Below are 26105 nucleotides of genomic sequence, written 5' to 3'. Positions count from 1 at the left end.
GGGTGTAACGTAACAAAATGTGGAAAAAGTAAAAGGGTTCTGAAAACTTTCCAAATGCACTGCTTGTTGAGTCCCAACCAAGTTATTGAGATGAAAGTGATAAACTTATCACATACAGTACCAGTCAAGTTTGGACACCTACTCACTCAAGGGATATTTTTTGTTGTTGCTATTTTCTACATTGCAGAAAACCAACTATGAAATAACATATGGAATCATGTAGTAACAAATGTTTTAAACAAATCAAAATATGTTATATTTGAGTTTCTCCAAAGTAGCCACCCTTTGCCTTGACAGCTTTGCACACTCATGAAACTCTCAACCAGCTTCGTGAGGTACCACTTTGTTTCAATTAACAGGTGTGCCTCGTTAAAAGCTAATTTGTGGAATTTCTTTCTTAATGAGTTTGAGCCGATCAGTTGTTGTGACAAGGTAGAGGGGTATACAGAAGATGGTCTTTTACCAAATAGGGTTCAGTCTATATTATGGCAAGAACAGCTCAAACAAGCAAAGAGAAACAGTCCATTACATTAAGAAGTGAAGGTAAATCAATGCAGAAAATTAAGAACTTCGAAAGTTTCTTTAAGTGCAGTCGCAAAAACCATCAAGCGCCATGATGAAACTGGTTCTCATGAGGACCGCCACAGGAAAGGAAGACCCAGAGTTACCTCTGCTGCAGAGGATAAGTTCATTAGTTACCAGCTTCAGAAATTGCAGCCCAAATAAACACTTCAGAGTTCAAGTAACAGACTCATTTCAATATCAACTGTTCAGAGACTGCGTGAAATCAGGTCTTCCTGCTCGAATTGCTGCAAAGAAACCACTACTAAAAGGACACAATTAAGGAGACTTGCTAGGGCCAAGAATAACAAGCAATGGACTTTAGACCGGTGGAAATCTGTCCTTTGGTCTGACGAGTCCAAATGTGAGATTTTTCGTTCCAACCGCCATGTCCTTGTGAGACGCAGGGTAGGTGAACGGATGATCTTTGCATGTGTGGTTCACACAGTGAAGCATATAGGTGGTGTGATGGTGCTTTGCTGGTGACACCGTCAGTGATTTTCAAATTCAAGGAACACTTAACCAGCATGGCTACCACAGCAGTACTATCTGGTTTGCGCTTATTGTGACTGTCCTGTTGAAAAACAAATTATAATGACACAAAACACACCGCCAAGCTGTGTGAGGGCTATTTGACCAAGGAGAGTGATGGAGTGCTGCATCAGATGACTTGGCCTCCACAATCACCCGACCTCAACCCAATTGAGATGGTTTGGGATGAGTTGGACTGCAGAGTGAAGGAAAAGCAGCCAACAAGTGCTCAGCATATGTGGGAAGTCCTTCAAGACTTTTGGAAAAGCATTCCTCATGAAGCTAGTTGAGAGAATGCCAAGTGTGTGCAAAGCTGTCAAGGCAAAGGGTGGCTACTTTGAAGAATCTGAAATATATTTTGATTTGTTTAAAACTTTTTTGGTTACTACATGATTCCATGTGTTATTTTATAGTTTTGATGTCTTCACTGTTGTGCTACAATGTAGAGAATAGTAAAAATAAAGAAAAACCCTGGAATGAGTAGGTGTGTCCAAATTTTTGACCGGTACTGTAGATCACAATTTTGCAAAACATGCATCTAGAGTTAGGATTTGGCCCTGCGTCATTAGGGTCATGTGTGTGACACTTCAAATGTGTATTAGCAAAAATCAACTGTTTAAAATTGCAAACAGAAATTTTAAAGTAATTACACCATGCTAAGGTGAACCATTTACTATGGCACTGTACTTAACCTTTGTCCTTCCATACAACAGAAAAAAAATCATAATAAATCTGAACAACTTAACTGCAGGCACATTTAAAAGCTAGAATCAGCAGTTGAAACAATGACAAAGTGTTACCCCGCCTCAGTTTTGGTAAAAAGCTGAGGGATGGGCCTGGAGAAATGTAACCACTCAAATTTATAGACAGAGCTATGGATGCAAGGACTTATCGTCAAAAATATAAAAAGGATAGTTAACCATTTTCTGAAGCTATAGTGCATTTACATTTGTTGTTTACAAACATAGTAAAAAATAAATCTGTAGGGGGTATGTATGACAGTTGAACTAAGCTCACGAGTCATTTATAGGTTATATTCAAGAATCAATGGATATCATTAATTTCTAATCCCAAAAACTAAGTGTTCTAGCTTTAAATTACGATGTTGAGCTGGAAAGGATTTGGCATAGGGTCCTCCTACAAAGCCTTTTTTCATGCAAACCTACTGTAAGACTGTATGGCCTGTTGAAATCAATGGATATGCTTAGCGCCCTCCACAGGGTTCAAATGTAAAGTGCATACAGTACACACACTACAGTCAACTGAGACGTTGTGTCTTGAGGCCCTGAACATTGTATTCCCTGGGCTTAACCCAATCAAAGCCAGTAACTGAGTTTCTGGGGAAACAGTAAACACTTACCAATAAAGAAAGTGAATACTAATTCGACTGAGGTGTATAAGTATAAAGCAATTATTTTCCTGCACTTTTCCTGAAATAATCTAAGCTAGTGCAAAGAGTCTACTTTTTTTGGCTTGAATAACAGAGTAGTCCCAGAGATTAATCATAGTTACAAAAAAAAGCTTTGGTTAAAAACAAAGATGAAGTGTCAGAGAGTATGTGCTTGGTGAGGACTTAGACGGCTGATGTAAGATGTAGCGTCCATGACAGTCCAGGTTGTGTCCATCATACCAGGAATGCTGTTTGGCGGATGTAAGAATGGCAATAGAAAATATGTCCATACAAGAGCTGTTACTTGACATTTGTCCATGGTAGTAGGGGTGCTGCAAGTGATAAGGGGTGTTTTTTGTTTAGATTCTGCTGGTTGTAAGGCATCACAGTTGATGGCTCAGTTGTCTCTTGGCAGATTTGAGCCAACTCGGTAATCAAAGATCATGGGTGGTCATCAGTTTCATCCCTAAGCTCTGTAGGAAACGCGCACACTTCAGCGGGAGTCATCCATATCTTACCTGTCTATGACTCGCTCTCTATGGTGACTGTGACTGTCTCGGCTACATCTGAAACACAAGGGTGAGAGGTCAAGGTTCAGGCAGCTCACAGGCACAGGGCTACATGACATCACAGGGATCTACATACCTGTTTTGTCGAAGCTGCCATCCTGATGGTCCTCAATGTGGTTGATGGTGTCGCCAAGGACATGCTTGGGGCTTGCAGCACAATCTACAGAGCTATTTCAGGACAAGGCCGGTATTAACTTCATGAATGAGGCGAGATAATTTACTGAATCAGGAATGAAAGAAATCAAACCAAGAAACCATGAATAACCTTTTGCCGTTGATCTGGAGGCCCACAGCTATCTGCTCAGGATCTAAGTTCACCAACCGGGTGACAAAACTGTTACCATCACCGTGACTGACAGAGAGAAAGGAGAGCACAAGGGGGGGGGGGGGGGGGGGGGGGGGGGAGACACATTAGGCATTTAAATACCTACAGTGAAACTCAAACTAGGTTTTTATTGACTGAAAGGCAGTACTGACTAAAGATGCAAAACTATTCTAAAGCTCCAACAGAATAGATGGATAGGTGACTTTGTGTTTTCACCTGGTGTAGATGGGAAACATCCAGTACTTCTTCTGGTCTCCAAAGACCTCAGCCATGTTCCTACTGAATCCCAGAGAGAAGCCATTCTTGTCTGGGCCATTTCTGAAGACAGGAGCCCTGAAAGCCTCTGAAATAAATACAAAATATTAGTTGCAAGCAGCAATGAACAGGGTTCACAGGATGACAGAAAGGAGAAGAGATAAGTTGAATAACAAAGTAGCAATATGTACAGTAGGAACCATCTTCATTTAAGTACAATCAGCGAAAACATGACAATGTTTATCGCCCAATACCACAAGGATGACATAAGTGAAGTTAAGTCTAGTGCTGCATCTTTGAATGCAGCGGGTAATCATTCTTAAAGTCATTACTTAATGTATTGAGTTTATATACCAATTTTGTGGTCAATTTGACGAATGGTTGATGACTTGAAATATTTTCAGCGTTTAACGTGTTGAGATGACTTATAATAATGGCTGGAAACGGAGCGAACGGAACGGCAAACACATTGAAACCATGCATTGGATACCATTCCACTTCATTCTGCTCCAGCAGTTACCATGAGCCCTTCCTCCCCAATTAACATGTCACCAACATGGTGTATTGGTAGGCTATATTTTGCAGTCATTTTTGAATTCTGGGACTTTGAAGTAATTAACAAACAGATTATGACAATCTCAGTTGGTACACTCCACATTAGCTTTAAAAAAGTATAGTATACTTTCACAGCTGTAATACGCTGACTGCGCAAGCGGCAGAACTTCTACTTTCCCAAATAAATGACACTTTCCACTATGTTCAGGTCACATAATACGGCAACAATATGCGATTACACAGAAAGTAATCACGATATTTCACATTATTCATCTGCACAATTAAAATCTAACATTGATTTGCATGAGACAAAGTCCATCTGATCAATAATTACTGCTCCAGTATCCCATGGTTCCACTGGTGCTAATGACATCTATAGAGCCACCAACAGGTCTGGTCCCTCTAAGGCTGCAGTGACTTTATATTCACAGTTATTATATACAGCAGGTAGCCTAACGTTTAAAAGGATTTGGCCTGTAACTGAAAGGTCGCTGGTCCGAATCCCTGATTCGGGGGGGGGGGGGGCTGTTTATGTGCCCTTGAGCAAGGCACTTAGCCCTAATTGCTCCTGTAACCCTAATTGCTCCTGTTGCTGTGGATAAGAGTCTGCTCAAATGTAAAGAGGCATACCAAAATTCATGGCCCCATGTCCATCAGTTCATTTCTTATAGCCCTGGTGAGAAATGGTGCCATCTAGTGGTGTAATGTGGCCATCTAAGAATTCAGCAACTAAACATTGTCAAATACATTACAGGCTAATTTATTGGGTCTATATACCAAACCTGTTGTCAATCTGACTTATAGTTCATGATAAATAAATATATATATATATATATCATGAGTCTAACTTCAGGCTAGGCCTCTTTTCTCCACTTCCTTTCTGACTGACATGCCCAAAGTAAACTGCCAGTTACTCAGGCCCAGATGACAGGATAAGCATATAAATTGGTAGCATTGGATAGGAAAGACTTTGAAGTTTGTAGAAATGTTAAAATAATGCATGAGACTATAATACAATGTATATGGTAGGTGAAAATCTACAAAAAACAAAAATCTGATTGTTTGAGATCCCATGCTCTTCATTAGAATGTATGTCAAATCCAGCTCCTAGTTTGCAATTCCTATGGCTTCCACTAGATGTCAACAGTCTGTTCGAGATTTTAGGCTTGTTTCTCCCCAAACAAGGAAGAATTTTGAGTTTTGGCACTGGGAGTCATAGCTGGAAAACAGTCTGCGCACGAGATGAAGATGCATGGCTGCTAATTTTACTTTTCTATTGAACATACTTCTTTCCGTATTAAATGTATAGTTTAATTGCATTTTAGGATACCCGAGGATTAATTAGAAAAGTAGTTTGACTTGTTTTACCAAAGTTTAGCGGTAGCTTTTTGGATTCCTTTGTCTGCATGTTGAACGAGTGGATTACTCAAATCGATGGCGCCGACTAAAACAGACTTGGGATATAAAGAAGGATTTTCTAACAAAACGACCATGCATGTTGTAGCTGGGACACTTTGGATTGCAAACAGAGGAAGATTTTCAAAAAGCAAGTGATTATTTAAAAATGGCTATTTGTGATTTTATGAAGCCTGTGCTGGTTGAAAAATATGTTGATGTGGGGCGCCGTCCTCAAACAATTGCATGTTATGCTTTCGCTGTAAAGCCTATTGTAAATCGGACAATGCAGTTAGATTAACAAGATACTTGTATGTACCAAAATGTTTAATATCCATCATTTGTATGATTATTGTTTTAATTGCCCGCCCTCGTCTGACGGGACACCTATCCCAGAGAGATACAAAATGAGGAATGAATCTGACGTATGGTTCATAAGGAGAAGATGATTGCAAATTGCGCATTAGTGTTACATATGCAAGGAATGTATTGTTAAATGGTTTCCTTGTTTTTATAGATATCAATACCACATTCAGTGTGGTTCAGGATAGTGATAACAAGTCTCAAGTTGATTTAAATGGACACATGTAAATCAGATGTTTTTTTTTTTTTTTTTTTCAATAACTCAACCATCTTTTGACCAATCCCTTAGTTTTTTCTCTCAAACTAAGTTTTGTCATGTATTTTGGTCCTATGGTTTCATGAGAAGATTTGTTAAGTATGTTTAGCGTATGTGCTAATATGCATCTACTGTTATAATGTGGTCATCTTTGAATCCATAAATGCTATTTTTTCAAACTCTTTTTCAGTGTTGACTCCAAAGATCACCTTTGGAAGGCATCAGACATTTAGTCCATGAGAAGATTGTGTATGATTATTTTAAGCTTTATTCATTAATCAAAAGTGAATTGTTAATCGTTTCCTTATTTTTAAGATCTCAATGCCAAACATGTTTCACCGTGGTAATGTCTTTGATGACCCTAAAAAGTTGATCGGCCATTATGGAGTGGATTTAAATGGACATGTGAAATCAGATGTCCTAATTTATCAAAAAAAAAAAAAAAAAAAACTCAGCCATCTCTTAATAACTTAGTTGGAGAAAAGATATGTACCATGAACCTACATAACACGTGGACTTATGGTTCATGAGAAGTTTTGCCCCCAAAGTCTTTCAAATGATATCCTGATGGACCTTACGGGTCCTTGAGCAGTGAGGAAAGACACCTAAACTCAGCAACAAAAAAAAAAGATTTGTCCCTTTTTCAGGACCCTGTCTTTCAAAGATGATTCGTAAAATTCCAAATAACTTCACAACTCTTCATTGTAAAGAGTTTAAACACTGTTTCCCATGCTTGTGGAATGGTCATTAGGACGCTAACAGACGGTAGGCAATTAAGGTCACAGTTATGAAAACTTAGAACACTAAAGAGGCCTTTCTACAGACTCTGAAAAACACCAAAAGATGCCCAGGGTCCCTGCTCATCTGCGTGAATGTGCCTTAGGCATGAAGACTGCAGATGTGGTGAGGGCAATAAATTGCAATGTCCGCACTGTGAGACGCCTAAGACAGCGCTACAGGGAGACAGGACGGACAGCAGACCACGTGTAACACCTGCACAGGATCGGTACATCTGAACATCACACCTGCGGGATGGCAACAACTGCCCGAGTTACACCAGGAACGCACAATCCCTCCATCAGTGCTCAGACTGTCCACACTAGACATCCTCCTCCCTCATGTGGTACTCATCCTGACATGACCCTCCAGCATGACAATGCCACCAGCCATACTGCTCATTCTGTGCATGATTTCCTGCAAGTCAGTGTTCTGTCAAGGCCAGCAAAGAGCTCGAAACTCAATCCCCATTGTGCACGTCTTGGACCTGTTGGATCGGAGGGTGAGGGCTAAGGCCATTCGCCCCAGAAATGTCCGGGAACTTGCAGGTGCCTTGGTGGAAGAGTGGGGTAACATCTCACAGCAAGAACTGGCAAATCTGGTGCAGTCCATGAGGAGCTGCTGCACTGCAGTACTTAATGCAGCTGGTGGCCACACCAGATACTGACTTATTTTTGATTTTGACCCCGCTTTGTTCAGGGACACATTATTCCATTTCTGTTAGTCACATCTCTGTGGAACTTGTTCAGTTTATGTCTCAGTTGTTGAATCTTGTTATGTTCATACAAATATTTACACATGTTAAGTTTGCTGAAAATAAAACAGTTGGCAGTTTCTTTTTGCTGAGTTTACATACAATTGGTTTGAAGTCTCTAAGTCAAACAGGGCGAAGGCTATGAGGGTTTAAGTGAGACTGCTTATAACAGCGCCAGAAATAGGCCAATTGGTGCCATTCTTTTGGACCAAGTTACCCATGCCATCGAGTTTCTGTGTGCCAAATTAGAAGAAAAAAAGTACCTAATCTATGCTCAAGTTATTTGACCAAAAATATTCAGGGAATAGGTTCTGAATCACTAATTATAACCAACAATAAAAAAGGTGTCAATCAATCAAGACAATAGTGGATGAGTTACTGTGTAGAGTGTGGTGAGGCATGGCAGCTACCTATGGTGGTCCTGTTCTTTCCCACAAGCCAGAGATGGTAGCTGAAAAGCGACAGGATGCTGATGAAAAACATGGCCGCCACAAAAAAAAGAAACAACACGTGGAATTTGGCGTGAGTGTCAGGCAGCTGATTCTTGAGGGAAGAGAGAGAGAGAGAAGAGCTGTTAGTGACGTCATACTCTTCATCCACCACATACAGTAGTAACGTTCACCTTCTGCACAGACGCACAGGATATGACACATCAGTCAGTTGTAAAACGACCTATGAAGACCTCATTCTGGAGTAGCAGACGCTTAGCCTACATGACCGTTTAAGTGAATGGCTCCAGAAGGTACTACATACAGTACAGGCCTTTTGGTTGTTAGGCAAAATACAACATGCTAAACCAACCAACCCTGTCCGACTCCACACTCGCCCTCAGTTTGGCCAAGATAACAGTGGACATTCATTGTCACAAGCAAGGCAGCATAGAACACAAGCAAGGACAGAGGCCTAGTTTTACAGACAACGGGAACAGACAACGGCTTATGTTGCAAGACAACGGCTTATGTTGCAAGACAACGGCTTATGTTGCAAGACAACAGTGTTTGACACATACTGAAGAGAATCGTTCAACAGCAATTGGTACTTCTGAGAGACAGAAGCCTTGTGAATGCCATTATGGGTTGAGCTTCTTGACCTTTCCTTAGTGATAATAGGCTACTCTAAGAAGTGCAACCTTTCTTTTTGACTAACCACAATGATCAGATGGTGACAATCTCGCATTTTACCTGAGGACAATCCCCAACAGATCTCCATCGGCAAAGCTTTAGGCAAAGTATTAGAGGCAGGCAGACGATTAGTGCAGAAATTAAGAAAGTTACACAATCTTAGAGACAAAAAAAAAAAAGAAAAAAAGAAAAGAACAGCGTTACAAAACTATCGGCACCTGCTCAATGTCCTCCAGAATGTTAGCACAATTGCACATGTTCCACCCCCCCTTCCACACTATACCCTACTGCAAATCACACAGCTAAATATAAACCAGATTCACACAAAATTTCTCCTGACATGCAGACTGCTCAAGTTTGAGGTGGTTTATGTAGACGATTTGGGGTATTGGCTAATTAGAACATGCTATCAGGGATCTTACTGCTTTCATTGGTTAACACTAAACTAAGTTCTAGCTAGTTAAGGAAGAAAGGACAGGCAGCTACAGTATTACTTACTGTCCAGAATTTGATGAAATACTGCAGGACGGTAGCGGCGATGAATGCACAATACAGCATGGAGTAGGCCAGAAACAAGACAAAGAACTTGTAGTTTGAAAATCCAACACAGTTATTCACCCTGAGAGAGAAACAGATAAAACAAAAGTCAACATGGCTTGTGCTGCTCGGTCTCTTTCTGAGAGCGGAGTAATCCTTTCCACATCACCATACCAGACAGATATAATATGCTCATGCAGTAGAATGGACAGGATGAAACTCTCCACTGATACAAATCACTATCAAGTCAGTTTTAACAAGACTTCAAATGAGGGTAGGCATATGTCTGAGCGGTATGGTCATGTGTACTTTGCTAAGCATCTATACTTCATGAATGGACTGTTACATACCATGGACAGTGATGGTCCATCTTCAGTACACACCTGAAAGAGAGGGGGGAGTATGACAGCATGAAAAACAAAGTGAAAGAATTTCTATGGCGATTTAAAGGGAAGGACTCCAAAATACAAAATGAAAATAGGAACAGATTGTTTTCGGAGGGTGGATATTGAAATTCAGTCTCTTAACTTTGTAAATAAATATAATCTCTATTTAGTTTAATATACAGCAGATTTCATTACAAATAATTATCTTATGTACAGTGAGGGAAAAAAGTATTTGATCCCCTGCTGATTTTGTACGTTTGCCCACTGACAAAGAAATTATCAGTCTATAATTTTAATGGTAGTTTTATTTGAACAGAGACAGAATAACAAAAAAAATCCTGAAAAACACGTCAAAAATGTTATAAATTGATTTGCATTTTAATGAGGGTAATAAGTATTTGACCCCGCTGCAAAACATGACTTAGTACTTGGTGGCAAAACCCTTGTTGGCAAAACCCTTGTTGGCAATCAGAGGTCAGACGTTTCTTGTAGTTGGCCACCAGGTTTGCACACATCTCAGGAGGGATTTTGTCCCACTCCTCTTTACAGATCTTCTCCAAGTCACTAAGGTTGAGGCTGACGTTTGACAACTCGAACCTTCAGCTCCCTCCACAGATTTTCTATGGGATTAAGGTCTGGAGACTGGCTAGGCCACTCCAGGACCTTAATGTGCTTCTTCTTGAGCCACTCCTTTGTTGCCTTGGCTGTGTGTTTTGGATCATTGTCATGCTGGAATACCCATCTACGACCCATTTTCAATGCCCTGGCTGAGGGAAGGAGGTTCTCACCCAAGATTTAACAGTACATGGCCCCGTCCATCGTCCCTTTGATGCTGTGAAGTTGTCCTGTCCGCTTAGCAGAAAAACACCCCCAAAGCATAAGGTTTCCACCTCCATGTTTGACGGCGGGGATGGAGTTCTTGGGGTCATAGGCAGCATTCCTCCTCCTCCAAACACGGCGAGTTGAGATGATGCCAAAGAGCTCCATTTTAGTCTCATCTGACCACAACACTTTCACCCAGTTGTCCTCTGAATCATTCAGATGTTCATTGGCAAACTTCAGACAGGTATGTATATGTGCTTTCTTGAGAAGGGGGACCTTGCGGGCGCTGCAGGATTTCAGTCCTTCACAGCGTAGGGTGTTACCAATTGTTTTCTTGGTGACTGTGGTCCCAGCTGCCTTGAGATGATTGACAAGATCCTCCCGTGTAGTTCTGGGCCGATTCCTCACCGTTCTCATGATCATTGCAACTCGATGAGGTGAGATCTTGCATGGAATCCCAGGCTCCATTTGCGAGTAATCGCACCAACTGTTGTCACCTTCTCACCAAGCTGCTTGGCAATGGTCTAATAGCCCATTCCAGCCTTGTGTAGGTCTACAATCTTGTCCCTGACATCCATGGCGATCTCTTTGGACTTGGCCATGGTGGAGAGTTTGGAATCCGATTGATGGATTGCTTCTGTGGACAGGTGTCTTTTATACAGGTAACAAGCTGAGATTAGGAGAACTCCTTTGAAGAGAACCTGCAAAATCGGCAGTGTTTCCTACTTACAAAGCATGTCTGTCATTTTTATCATAGGTACACTTCAACTGTGAGATGGAATCTAAAACAAAAATCCAGAAAATCACATTGTATGATTTTAGTAATTAATTTGCATTTTATTGCATGACATAAGTATTTGATACATCAGAAAAGCAGAACTTAATATTTGGTACAGAAACCTGTTTGCAATTACAGAGATCATACGTTTCCTGTAGTTCTTGACTAGGTTTGCACACACTGCAGCAGGGATTTTGGCCCATTCCTCCATACAGACCTTCTCCAGATCCTTCAGGTTTCGGGGCTGTCGCTAGGCAATACGGACTTTCAGCTCCCTCCAAAGATTATCTATTGGGTTCAGGTCTGGAGACTGGCTAGGCCACTCCAGCACCTTAAGATGCTTCTTACGGAGCCACTCCTTAGTTGCCCTGGCTGTGTGTTTCGGGTCGTTGTCATGCTGGAAGACCCAGCCATGACCCATCTTCAATGCTCTTACTAAGGGAAGGAGGTGGTTGGCCAAGATCTCGCGATACATGGCCCCATCCATCCTCCCCTCAATACGGTGCAGTCGTCCTGTCCCCTTTGCAGAAAAGCATCCCCAAAGAATGTTTCCACCTTCATGCTTCACGGTTGGGATGGTGTTCTTGGGGTTGTACTCATCCTTCATCTTCTTCCAAACATGGCGAGTGGAGTTGAGACAAATAGAGCTTTTTGGTCTAATCAGACCACATGACCTTCTCCCATTCCTCCTCTGGATCATCCAGATGGTCATTGGCAAACTTCAGACGGGCCTGGAAATGTGCTGGCTTGAGCAGGGGGACCTTGCGTGCGCTGCAGGATTTTAATCCATGACGGCATAGTGTGTTCCTAATGGTTTTCTTTGAGACTGTGGTCCCAGCTCTCTTCAGGTCATTGACTAGGTCCTGCCGTGTAGTTCTGGGCTGATCCCTCACCTTCCTCGTGATCATTGATGCCCCACGAGGTGAGATCTTGCATGGAGCCCCAGACCGAGGATGATTGACCGTCATCTTGAACTTCTTCCATTTTCTAATAATTGCGCCAACAGTTGTTGCCTTGTCACCAAGCTGCTTGCCTATTGTCCTGTAGCCCATCTCAGCCTTGTGCAGGTCTACAATTTTATACCTGATGTTCTTACACAGCTCTCTGGTCTTGGCCATTGTGGAGAGGTTGGAGTCTGTTTGATTGAGTGTGTGGACAGGTGCAGTTAATACAGGTAATGAGTGGAGAACAGGAGGGATTCTTAAAAGAAAAACTAACAGGTCTGTGAGAGCCGGACTTCCTACTGGTTGGTAGGTGATCAAATACTTATGTCATGCAATAAAATGCAAATTAATTACTTAAAAATCATAATGTGAATTTATGGATTTTTGTTTTAGATTCTGTCTCTCACAGTTGAAGTGTACCTATGATAAAAATTACAGACCTCTACATGCTTTGTAAGTAGGAAAACCTGCAAAATCGGCAATGTATCAAATACTTTTTCTCCACACTGTGTATATATAAATAAAAGTTTCCACTCAAGAACCTGCAGCCACTAGTTAGCGCCACAGAGTTCTATTGAGAAGTGGCCACTTTTTGATCATGCCTGTGATGGCATTCCATTCACTCCAAACATGCTACATTCTCAGAGTAAATTGTCAAACTTCTCAACCATAGTTTTTCCTGAAAAATGGGTCACATATAGTAAAGACATGAGGTTTGGACGTGTTTTTCTGACAGAATTCTCTAATGAGTGGACATTTGTATAAACCTTGAATGAATTAGTCCTTTTATGGGTGAACACCCTAGAGTATATTACTTTGGAGTTGAAGCACCCAAAAAGATACGACATAACCCCATGGTGCATCTCATCTGAACCCCACAGTAATTGAACTGAACTCACATGTCACAGGTTGAGCAGTGGTGGCAGCGGTCGGGTTTGATCACCAGACAGCGGTCACAGTACCGGACGGCTGTGGAGAACACATACACCTAATAAGTCATCATTAAATCCAAAGCTTGTGTTTCAACTACAGTCAATATGGAAATATTATTTTATACTAATACAATTGCTCAGTGAAATAGATTTGGTTTAACAAGTCATTTGTCTCAATTATAGGGGTCTAAATTATTGGCACTCCTAAAGATTCTTATAAAAATAAACAAAATGTATCTGCATTAACATTCTACTTTTTTCTCTCTCAGCTTAAATAACTTTAGTGGCCTTCCATGTCTTCCTGTTCCACCGGGGTATAAAATTTTTAAAAAAAAGAGGTACATGCATGTAAAATCCTTTTGTCATCCATCCCCCATGGGAAAAGGCAAAGCGCTCCCAAACAAAGAGACAAATGATTGTTGACCTTGTTAAAAAAAAAAAATAAAAATAATAATAATAATAATAATAATAATAATAAATTAAATAACACTATTAGGAAGTTTAAAACAGGATTGCAGCCCTAAGAAGTTAACGGGATTGATATGACAGCCAGTGAAAGTGCAGCGCGCCAAATTCAAACAGAAATCTCATAATTTAAATTCCTCAAACATACATGTATCTTATACCATTTTAAAAAGGTAATCTTGTTGTTGTCCGATTTCAAAGGCTTTACAGCGAAAGCACCACAAACGATTATGTTCGGTCAGAGCCAAGCCACAGAAAAACACAGCCATTTTTTCAGCCAAAGAGAGGAGTCACAAAAAGCACAAATAGAGATAAAATGAATCACTAACCTTTGATGAGCTTCATCAAATGACACTCATAAGGACTGTTTTGTTCGATAAAGTGCATATTTATATCAAAAAATCTCAGTATACATTGGCGCGTTGTGTTCAGTAGTTCCAAAAACGTCGGGTGATTTTGCAGAGAGCCACATCAATTTACAGAAATACTTATTATAAATGTTGATGAAAATACAATTGTTAGACATGGAAATATAGATACACTTTTCCTTAATGCAACCGCTGTGTCAAATTTCAAAAAGGTTTTACGGAAAAAGCAAACCATGCAATAATCTGAGAACGGCACTCAGAAAACAAAGAGAGATATCCGCCATGTTTGAGTCAACAGAAATCACATTATAAATATTCACTTACCTTTGATGATCATCAGAATGCACTCCCAGGAATCCTAGTTCCACATTAAATGTTTGATTTGTTTGATAATGTCCATCATTTATGTCCAAAGAGCTACTTTTGTTAGCACGTTTGGTAAACAAATCCAAACTCATTAAGCGCGCTCCTTAGTTGCAGACAATGTCAAAAAGTTCAGTTACTGTCTATAGAAACATGTCAAACGATGTATGGAATCAGTCTTAAGGGTGTTAACATAACATTTTCAATAATATTCCAACCGGAGAACTCCTTTGTGTTCCTTTGCTTTTCTGAAGACATCTATCTACCTCATGTGAAATGCGCGTGACCAGCGCGTGACTGCTGGCAGACCTCTGACTCATTCCACTCTCATTCGGTCCCACTTCACAGTAGAATCCTCAAACAAGTTTCTAAAGACGGTTAACATTAGTGGAAGCATTAGGAAGTGCAACATAACCACTATCCCACTGTGTATTCAATAGGGGCTGGTTTGAAAATCGACCACCCTCAGATTTCCCACTTCCTGTTTGGATTTCTTCTCAGGTTTTTACCTGCCATATGAGTTCTGTTATATTCACAGACATCATTCAAATTGTTTTAGAAACTTCAGAGTGTTTTCTATCCAATACTACTAATAATATGCATATATTAGCAACTGGGACTGAGGAGCAGGCAGTTTACTCTGGGCACCTTTCATCCAAGCTACTCAACACTGCCTCTGCAGCCATAAGTAGTAAAAACCACTGGAACAATGGTAAACTTGCCTGGTATTGGACGCAAGTGTATGTTGTCCCCACGCACAGTGAGGAAGATGGTTTGGGAGGCAAAGACAAAACCAAGGGCTAAAGGTGGACAATTACGGAACTTTGTTGCATTTTCAGGTCACCAAGTCTCCAATTACACGCCAACAGGCTCTTTGGAAGTTTTTCCAGAAAAAAGCCTTTATTGAGAACAAACAACAAATGTAACACCTGGAGGTGAAGTAATTTCTTTCATGTAACTAGGCAAGTCAGTTAAGGACAAATTCTTATTTACAATGACGGCCTACACCGGCCAAACCCGGACGACACTGGGCCAATTGTGCGCCGCCCTATGGGACTCCAATCATGGCTGGTTGTGATACACCCCGGATTTGAACCAGGGTCTGTGTTGTGACACCTCAAGCATTGAGATGCAGTGCTTTAGACTGCTGCGCTACACAGGAGGGCATTTTAGCCAAAAAACTGTTTGCCTCTGCCAAGAAGCTGAAACTTGGGCTCTTCCAGCAAGACAATAACCCCAAGAACTAATTCAAATCCACAAAGAAGTTGTTTTTTGTGGTCAATAAACAATATTTTTCAGTGGCCATCTCTGTCTCCGGACATGAACCCCATTGAAAACCTGTGGTTTGATATGAAGAGGGCAGTCCATAAGTTCAGACAGAAGGATATCAAGGATCTGGACAGATTCTGTATGGAGGAATGGTCTGAGATCCCTCCCAATGTGTTCTCCAATCTCATAAAACATTTTAGAAAAAGGATCAGGGCCGTTATGCTCGAAGAGGGTGCCGGAGTATTGAAACCAGAGGTGCCAATAATCGACACCTAGCTTTGAGATGTTTCTGTATAACTTGTAAACAAAATCTGAGCAATTGTATTAGTATATGTATTAATTATGATCCTTGTTGATCATACAATGTAGCTCAGTATTTGTATTATAGTCTTTTTTTCACATCTTTATCAAGGATGCCAATAATTTGGGACCTTACTGTACACCCCAAATACATAAAATAGCACATCAATTCTAATTGGCAACCTTGTTGGATGTATACATGGGGAGTTGGGGGTGGGTGGCAGTAACATTCTCACCTCCTGTCCCAGTGCGTGTATAGACAGGCAATCCTACCACCACCTTCTTCAGGATCTCCTGCTGAGTGTCTGGATGTTCCTCCTTCTCATACTGCTCTTTCTCCACTTTGGGCAGACAAAACTGATGGGAGAACAGAAAGGAGTTTCTCAAAGTACGCAATAACATAGTCTAGTTATTACCGGTAGTCATGTATCTAGAAATTAGGGAACAGTTGAAAATGTGGAAAAAAGGTACTTGAGATTGAGGGCAAATCCACTTCATAACCATACACTAGGGTTAGGCAGTATCCAGATTCATACCGTTTCTATACCATACAGTATTACCAAAATGTGCAAACAAGGGGTGCTATTTAAAAATATAAATACAATAATAAAAATACAGTATAAGGCTTGTGCAGTATCCAGATTTTCATAGCGTCACACTGTCTTCTCATTATGGGATTTAATGTATTACCAACATAGCACACAAGGGGGCAGTCCATGGGGCCTCTACCATGATGCTGACAAAATATGAGCAAAATCAAAAAAGCACAGTTAGCATTTATCTAACGAGCAAAAACAAACTAATTGCAAAGATCGGCAAATCCAGCTCCAAGTTATACAAGCATAGCTAGCAGCTACCGAATGTCATTGTGTGTGAGTGTGGACATTTTACAAGTGAAAATGAACGAGAGAAATGGTCTAAATAAAAGTTGATGCATGCTTTTCTGAAGGAAGAGCAGAATGTGTACATGGAGCAGATGAGAGAAGAACAGAGAAACAAAAAAAAATGGCATCTGTACAGACCTCTGCCAGAAAGCCATAAGATGTGAGATGGCAAATATTTAGTAGTGAATTGCATTACAAGTAACTTCATCACCTCATGTGCGCCTCAGAGACACACCGCTATAAACTCACCATCTCGCTTTCTCCATTTTCAAAGAAACACGTGACTGTTCTGGGGAGCTACGGTAAGCTTCATAATGTAATATAATGAAATGAAAAATGCAATCCGTGTCATCTCTTAACTTATTACACAAGTTGACAGCAGCTGTTTAAGATAAAGTAGCTACAAATATTCACATTTATTGGAAACACTTCACAGGAATAGTTGACAGTATTGAAAAACCATCCCATGGCTTTTTCCAAATACCATGGTATACCACCCAAGCTCTATCTGAGAGTTAGAGATGCACGTTACCTAAAGTATGTGGACACTTGTCAGCAACAGGTGTGGCTGAAATAACAGAATCCACTCATTTGAAGGGGTGTCCACACACACACATATACAGTGGGGCAAAAAAGTATATAGTCAGCCACCAATTGTGCAAGTTCTCCCACTTAAAAAGTTGAGAGAGGCCTGTAATTTATCATCATATGTACACTTCAACTATGACAGACAAAATGAGAAAAAAAATCCAGAAAATCACATTGTAGGATTTTTAATTAATGTATTTGCAAATTATGGTGGAAAATAAGTATTTGGTCACCTACAAACAAGCAAGATTTCTGGCTCTCACAGACCTGTAACTTCTTCTTTAAGAGGCTCCTCTGTCCTCCACTCGTTGCCTGTATTAATGGCACCGGTTTGAACTTGTTATCAGTATAAAAAGACACCTGTCCACCACCTCAAACAGTCACACTCCAAACTCCATTATGGCCAAGACCAAAGAGCTGTCAAAGGACACCAGAAACAAAATTGTAGACCTGCACCCGGCTGGGAAGACTGAATCTGCAATAGGTAAGCAGCTTGGTTTGAAGAAATCAACTGTGGGAGCAATTATTAGGAAATGGAAGACATACAAGACCACTGATAATCTCCCTCGGTCTGGGGCTCCACGCATGATCTCACCCCGTGAGGTCAAAATGATTACAAGAACAGAACCACACAGGGGGGGGGGGGGACCTAGTGAATGACCTGCAGAGAGCTGGGACCAAAATAACAAAGCCTACCATTAGTAACACACCTGCTTAAGCCAGTACATGTCCAGGCCCGTCAGAAGTTTGCTAGAGAACATTTGGATGATCCAGAAGAAGATTGGGAGAATGTCATATGGTCAGACGAAACCAAAATATAACTTTTTGGTTAAAAACTCAACTCGTCATGTTTGGAGGACAAAGAATGCTGAGTTGCATCCAAAGAACACCATACCTACTGTGAAGCATGGGGGTGGAAACATCATGCTTTGGGTCTGTATTTCTGCAAAGGGACCAGGACGACTGATCCGTGTAAAGGAAATAATGAATGGGGGCATGTATTGGGAGATTGAGTGAAAACCTCCTTCCATCAACAAGGGCATTGAAGATGAAATGTGGCTGGGTCTTTCAGCATGACAATGATCCCAAACACACCGCCCGGGCAACGAAGGAGTGGCTTCGTAAGAAGCATTTCAAGGTCCTGGAGTGGCCTAGCCAGTCTCCAGATCTCAACCCCATAGAAAATCTTTGGACGGAGTTGAAAGTCCATGTTGCCCAGCAACAGCCCCAAAACATCACTGCTCTAGAGGAGATCTGCATGGAGGAATGGGCCAAAATACCAGCAACAGTGTGTGAAAACATTGAAGACTTACAGAAAACGTTTGACCTCTGTCATTGCCAACAAAGGGTATATAACAAAGTATTGAAACAAACTTTTGTTATTGACCAAATACTTATTTTCCACCATAATTTGTAGGATTTTTTTTCTAATTGTCTGTCATAGTTGAAGTGTACCTATGATGAAAATTACAGGCCTCATCTTTTTAAGTGGGAGAACATGCACAATTGGTGGCTGACTAAATACTTGTTTGCCCCACTGTATATCAGACATTAGGAACACCTTCCTTATATTAAGGTGCACCCTCCCTTTTTGCCCTCAGAACAACATTAATTCATTGGGACATGGACTCTACAAGGTGTCAAAAGCTTTGTTGATTTATGCTTGGCCCATGTTGACTTATGCTTCCCAGGCAGTTGTGCCAAGCTGGCTGGATGTCCTTTGGGTGGAGGACGATTTTTGATACACAAGGGAAACTGTAGAGTCTCTAAACAAAGCAGCGATGCAGTTCTTGACACATACTGGTCCGCCTGGCACCTCCTTCAAAAGCACTTCATCTTTTGTCTTGCCCATTCACCCTCTGAATGGCACACATACACAGTCCATGTATCAAATGTCTCAAGGCTTAAAAATCCTTCTTTAACCTGTCTCCTCCCCTTTATCTACACTGATTGAAGTGGATTTAAAAAGTGACATCAATATGGGATCATAGCTATCATGTAGTCAGTCTTTCTTGGAAATCTGTTCTTAAAGTTTACTCATATATATATATATAAATAAAACACACCAAAAGCTTGGACGCACCTACTCATTCCAGGGTTTTTCTTAATTTTTTACTATTGTCTACATTGTAGAATAACAGTGAAGACATCAAAACTATGAAATAACACATGGAATCATGTAGTAACCAAAAAAAAGTGTTACACAAATCACAATATATATTTGATTTTAGATGATTCAAACTAGCCACCCTTTGCTTTGACAGCTTGGCATTCCCTCAACCAGCTTCATGAGGTAGTCACCTGGAATGCATTTCAATTAACAGGTGTGCCTAGTTAATTGAATTTGGAATTTCTTTCCTTAATGCATTTGAGCCAATCAGGGGGGGGGGTATACAGAAGATGGTCTTTTACCAAATATGGCTAAGTCCATATTATGGCAAGAACAGCTCAAATAAGCAAATAGAAATAAAAGTCCATCATTACTTTAAGACAAGAAGGTCAGTCAATGTGGAAAATGTAAAGTTTCTTCAAGTGCAGTCGTAAAAACCATCAAGCACTATGATAAAACTGGCTCTCATGAGGACCGCCACAGGACAGGAAGACCCAGAGTTACCTCTGCTGCAAAGGATAAGTTCATTAGAGTTACCAGCCTCAGAAATTGCAGCCAAAAATAAATGCTTCAGAGGTCAAGTCACAGACACATCTCAACATCAACTGTTCAGAGGAGACTGTGTGAATCAGGCCTTCATGCTGCAAAGAAACCACTACTAAAGGACACCAATAAGAAACATGAGCAGTGGACATTAGACCGGTGGAAATCTGTTCTTTGTCCTTGTCCAAATGTGAGATATTTGGTTCCAACCGCCGTGTCTTTGTGAGACGCAGAATATGTGAACGGATGATCTCCGCATTTGTGGTTCCCACCATCAAGCATGGAGGAGGAAGTGTGATGGTGCTTTGCTGGTGACACAGATTTATTTAGAATTCAAGGCACACTTAACCAGCATGGCTACCACAGCAGTCTGCAGTGATATGCCATCCCATCTGGTTTGCGCTTAGTGGAACTATCATTTGTTTTTCAACAGGACAATGACCCAACACACCTCCTGGCTGTGTAAGGGCTATTTGACCAAGGAGAGTGATGGAGTGCTGCATCAGATGACAGCCTCCAAAAATCACCCGACCTCAACACAATTGTGATGGTTTGGGATGAGTTAGACCGCAAACTGAAGGAAAAGCAGCCAACAAGTGCTCAGCATATGTGGGAACTCATTCAAGACTGTTGGAAAAGCATTCCTCATGAAGCTGGTTGAGAGAATACTATGTGTGTGCAAAGCTGTCAAGGCAAAGGGTGGCTACTTTGAAGAATCTAAAATATATTTTGAGTTGTTTAACACGGTTTTGGTAACTTCATGATCCCATGTGTGTAATTTCATAGTTTTGATGTCTCACTATTATTCTACAATGTAGAAAATAGTAAAAATAAAGTAAAACCCTTGAATGAGTAGGTGTGTCCAAACTTTTGACTGGTAATGTATTTGTAGTATTTTTTTATACACTAAACAATTTAGGCAACAGGGATGTTGATCCAGGAGGGGATTGAATGTCTCTGCTGTATCCACAAAGCGGGATCTTGACATCTAGTTAGCAAACAAAATGCCTAGCTGGAGCCCTGAGCTGGATATAATTTATTATACACTTAGATGGTTTTATAGTTATACAGAACTTATAGGTATATATAGAACGAGGCAGGGATGCCCCAAATATGATTATTTTATTGAAAATCATATCATTGGCATTTCAAAATATACTGTTTATACCAGGGTATCGCCCAATCCTACCACACACAAACCCTGTCCTATGTTAACATATCCTATACGGTGAAATTACAGAGCGCTTTAGGAACCGCCGTGCCTACTGCCCTGGCCACGTGGCATTGTGATGTAGCATATCACAGGAGGTAGAGTGAGTACTACTGACAAAGACAGACACACACTCTCCGTATACCTCTTTAGAGGGGTTGGCGGGCCTGCTGCAGATAGTCTTCCAGTAGGACCAGATGAACATAATGAAGAACAGGTGAAAGACAACTAGGTATGATACTGTTGGAGAGAAAGAAGCAAGAGAGACCATTCATACCAGAGATCAAATATAATGCAATTATATCCATGAGGTCAAGAGATACATCTGGATTTTGGCAATGAGGCCCTTTATCTACTTCCCCATAGTCAGATGAACTCCTGGATTCCATTTCCATTTCTCCGACTGCAATTTGAAGGAAGTTGATAACTTGCGCAATGACTGGAGGTCAATGGGTAACTTCCTACATACTGGACACAGAGACATAAAAAATGGTATCCACAAGTTCATCCGACTCTGGCGAAGTAGATAAAGGGGCTCAATGCTAAAATCCCAAAATATCTCTTTAACCCTAAATGACAACTTTTCATCCCATGCAAAACAAGTATTTAGTTTACCATGTCTAAATCACAAGTTCCAGTGTACATCAGTGTCACGTAGACAGAGTAGAGTTTGTGTGGGTTCAAGGTGGTGCAATCATGTGTGGGCCCAAGACAGTCAGTCTTAAATGCACCAGATGTTTCAGAATGTTACTTACTTTTTTCTGCATTATTTGGGATTGTTACTGAAAGAGACAAGGGGGGGGGGTACAGAGACAAACAGACAGACAGACAGAGAGGAGAGAGAGAGGAGTTTAGAGAAGGCCTCCGATGCTTTTGCTGAGTTACAGTACTAGGCTCACATCTACTTCCCCTTTCTCTCAACCCCCAGCAGCAGCCTGGTACTACCAGCAGGAGACCCACCCTTCACAGAACGCTTTGTTCGCCCTGCTGAAGGGATGCCCCTGACTACAGCATGTCATTGTACCATCAGCAACAGCCCACAGAAACAGTCTAACCAGGTTAGACACAGTGAGTGGAAACAGTGTGGTTCACGAAGAGACAGCTGGTCAGTTGTATTGGAATAAGTCAACTTGAGGCCAAAGTAGCATCACATCAAATGGCTCTGAAAGATGCTTGGCACAGAATCGAAGGCAGAATTACATAGCCAAAATGCAACCGAAGCTAAACAATTTCAAAATAAGAAATGAGGTCAGAGAACAATTTCCAGTCTAGCATTTTCAGTAGATCTGATTAAATAAAATATGAGATGAGACAAAATTATTCCAACATCCCCTCTATTCCAATATGGGACGAGGATATAATTTCCAGTCAATTCGATTGCGTCAATTTGTCTGTCCATTTCCTTCTAGCAACAGTGGCTTCAATCTATGGGCATGATTGGCTACCCACAAAAAAGTAGCGAGTGTTTCACTCATTCTATTTCCATGGATTCACTCAAGAAGAAAGTGTTACATTGTATTTGATCATTGTCACACTTGTACGGTGGTGACAATGATCCATACATTATCAACCTGATTTCATCCGACCAAGTTACTGTAAACTAACGTTACCGGCTATACACATCCTCCAGCTGGGCAAGCAAGCAGTAAGGCAACTTTGTTTCAATGAGGAAACAAACCACCGTAACCCTTTAAAAAAAAATTTAAAAAACGAGAATGTTATACTTACAGATACAGAGTTCAACGACGTATGCATAATAAGACCAGCCAACGACAAGGTTTATGAAAATAACAGGTATCCAAGATAAACTCCGCTGACAGCACTTTAGAACATGATGCGGCGCCATCTTTAATCCGACTGGGGAAAATTGTGGTGTGACGTCAAAGCTTCATACTTTTCAATTGACTAATGCCGCGTTCAAACAACTGAGAACACGGAAATGTCAGACTTCCGACTTCAGTGAGTTAAAACAACTGGGACCTCGGAAAAAAACGAGCTCCGACTGAAAAAAATACATTTGAACGGTCATCCAACTCGGAATTTCAATTTGGGAACTCGGGCCTCTTTCTTCAGCTCCGGCTTTCCGACCTGAAAATCACGACGTCATGATTTGACCTCCTATTTTTCAGTTTGGTAAGGAGCGCCTCTTCTCCATCAGATGAAACCACCACAGATATGTACAGCTGTGAACCGTGAACTGGTAAACCACTGGAGACTCGACATGAATCGACAATCTTATTTAATTACTGAATCAAATTAAATTGTATTTGTCATATGCTTGGAAAACAGCAGGTGCGGACTAAAAGTGAAATGCTTATTTAAAAGTCATTTTCTAACAATGCAGAGTTAAAGATAAATCTATATTTTGTATTATTATTATTGTGGGGATGGGTGATTCTAGTAATTTAGCTCAGTATTGTAATCTCTGCTCGCCATGTAAGCTACACATTTGTTCCAGCTCACCACAGTCCAATTCAATAAGCATCTCCTGACCATTGTATTTAGACTACTTCAGAAGGGATAGCTTTTTCCATTATGCTTCACTTCATGTGTCAACATGAAAACCAGACTTTATGACCTCGTTGACAAACTAGCCATATTTATTTATTTTTATTGAACATTTATTTATGTAGGCAAGTCAGTTAAGAACAAATTCTTATTTACAATGACGGCCTACACCTGGATGACGCTGGGCATATTGTGCACCGCCCTGTGGGACTCCCAACCATGGCCGGTTGTGATACAGCCTGGATATTTAGGTGGAGATAAGTGATAAGACACAAGATAGGTCTGCAGGGGCTGTTTCTTGTTTTGAATATGCACATGTTTATTCATTCTGAGGTCTATTTATATAAGATTTGAATTTGTCACGTTTGCCCCGATGTCAAATGGTCAAACCCTACAACCTTGCTCAGACTGAGATGCGATATTGATATATGAATTCATTGGATGAGTTGCCCCAAGCCCAGATCAGCTCCATGAACTACTCAGATATTATCACAGTGCTAGGAGGTGAAATGTGGCTCTCTCCTTATGACATATCTAAATCTCAACCCAACTGAACTGTAAATCATCTGATGTTGTTGACTCCCCTCACCTCCGCTTTTTCTCTTCACTCCCTCTTGACTGATTTGTCAAAGTCAAATGCTCCTACCTCCAGCAGAGGGTAGTAGTGCTATTGAAAACACAAAGGCACCCACAGACTAGTTAGTAGCCTCCATGACCCAATTAAATCTTATTTAAATCAGCCAGCGACCATGAGAATATAGCAGATTAACAAAGTCAACACAATTGATCAACAGGCTACCTGTACAAAAAGGAGTGCAGATACAAAGACACGTTATGCTAACGCCTCAGATCTGATTTGAAATACACACACACACACACACACACACACACACACACACACACACACACACACACACACGCACAAACAGTAATGACTACATGGTTATGTAAAAATGGACTCCTTCCCAGAGCTTCCCATTAAATGAATTGTAAAACTCAAATCAACTCCCCTACCCAGGAATACACACACACCCGACAAGCAGACATGCTCTTAAACAAACAAACAAACAAGAGTGTGTGAGATAGAACTCATGACTTAGATTTTGCACTGAGTTAGGCCCTGATAAATTACCTCAACATGACATGTGTTTGACACCTTTCCCAGAAGTTGCCCAGAGCCATAATGTGACCTACCAGTGTCAACCAACATCCCTTGTCTCTGGGATAATGTTTCTAAAGGGTGAAGGGTGAGGCAGAGACAAAGAGAGCTTAGTGTCATCCCATAATTAGATTTTCTAAATACGATTTCAAACACAAGTGGTCCTTGTATTCAGATTACTGACTATGTGCTTTAGCCCTCTGGGTGGCGGCGTATACATGAAACAAGCTTGTGAGTATTTACTGTAACTGCTGCTTTGGGGGCAATATATGTATCATATGTACAGTGGGGCAAAAAAGTATTTAGTCAGCCACCAATTGTGCAAGTTCTCCCACTTAAAAAGATGAGAGAGGCATGTAATTTTCATCATAGGTGCACTTCAACTATGACAGACAAAATGAGAAAATAAAATCCAGAATATCACATTGTAGGATTTTTAATGAATTTATTTGCAAATTAAGGTGGAAAGTAAGTATTTGGTCAATAACAAACGTTTATCTCAATACTTTGTTATATACCCTTTGTTGGCAATGACAGAGGTCAAACATTTTCTGTAAGTCTTCACAAGGTTTTCACACACTGTTGCTGGTATTTTGGCCCATTCCTCCATGCAGATCTCCTCTAGAGCAGTGATGGTTTGGGGCTGTTGCTCGGCAACACGGACTTTCAACTCCCTTCAAAGATTTTCTATGGGGTTGAGATCTGGAGACTGGCTAGGCCACTCCAGGACCTTGAAATGCTTCTTACGAAGCCACTCCTTCGTTGCCCGGGCGGTGTGTTTGGGATCATTGTCATGCTGAAAGACCCAGCCACGTTTCATCTTCAATGCCTTTGCTGATGGAAGGAGGTTTTCACTCAAAATCTCACGATACATGGCCCCATTCATTATTTCCTTTACACGGATCAGTCGTCCTGGTCCCTTTGCAGAAATACAGCCCCAAAGCATGATGTTTCCACCCCCATGCTTCACAGTAGGTATGGTGTTCTTTGGATGCAACTCAGCATTCTTTGTCCTCCAAACACGACGAGTTGAGTTTTTACCAAAAAGTTATATTTTGGTTTCATCTGACCATATGACATTCTCCCA

General features: G+C 40.9%; 1 protein-coding gene across 2 annotated transcripts; it reads right to left on the bottom strand.

Annotated features, from left to right (window-relative positions):
- Positions 1-1483: 1483 nt before the first annotated feature.
- Positions 1484-23499, bottom strand: LOC110534064 (palmitoyltransferase ZDHHC20). Of its 2 annotated transcripts, XM_036990478.1 has the most exons (13): positions 23080-23499; positions 22107-22133; positions 21497-21591; positions 16253-16373; positions 13219-13288; positions 9740-9772; positions 9351-9471; positions 8913-8948; positions 8142-8274; positions 3593-3719; positions 3317-3403; positions 3128-3219; positions 1484-3048 (listed from the first exon to the last, which is right to left on the bottom strand). In XM_036990478.1, the coding sequence occupies exons 1-13, from the start codon at positions 23195-23197 to the stop codon at positions 3005-3007; spliced, it is 1104 nt and encodes a 367-aa protein (XP_036846373.1). In that variant the 5' UTR covers positions 23198-23499; the 3' UTR covers positions 1484-3004. The 2 variants fall into 2 exon arrangements, with proteins under 2 accessions (XP_036846373.1, XP_036846374.1); XM_036990479.1 differs by lacking the exon at positions 8913-8948 and having other exon boundaries at positions 23080-23493.
- Positions 23500-26105: the final 2606 nt, after the last annotated feature.

This window comes from Oncorhynchus mykiss, chromosome 10 (genome assembly GCF_013265735.2).
Source record: "Oncorhynchus mykiss isolate Arlee chromosome 10, USDA_OmykA_1.1, whole genome shotgun sequence".
In the NCBI taxonomy this organism is placed as follows: Eukaryota; Metazoa; Chordata; class Actinopteri; order Salmoniformes; family Salmonidae; genus Oncorhynchus; species Oncorhynchus mykiss.
This window is presented reverse-complemented; position numbering and strand designations above follow the sequence as displayed.

What these genes read in the sequence shown, in the direction of transcription:
- LOC110534064 (XM_036990478.1), bottom strand. Translation starts at nt 23,197, where the DNA reads ATGGCGCCGCATCATGTTCTAAAGTGCTGTCAGCGGAGTTTATCTTGG. An exon ending in ATTTCATCAAATTCTGGACA is followed by an intron (nt 8,949 to 9,350) that starts GTAAGTAATACT and finishes CTTTGCCTAAAG; the next exon opens with CTTTGCCGATGGAGATCTGT. An exon ending in ATGTTTCCCATCTACACCAG is followed by an intron (nt 3,404 to 3,592) that starts GTGAAAACACAA and finishes TCTCTCTGTCAG; the next exon opens with TCACGGTGATGGTAACAGTT.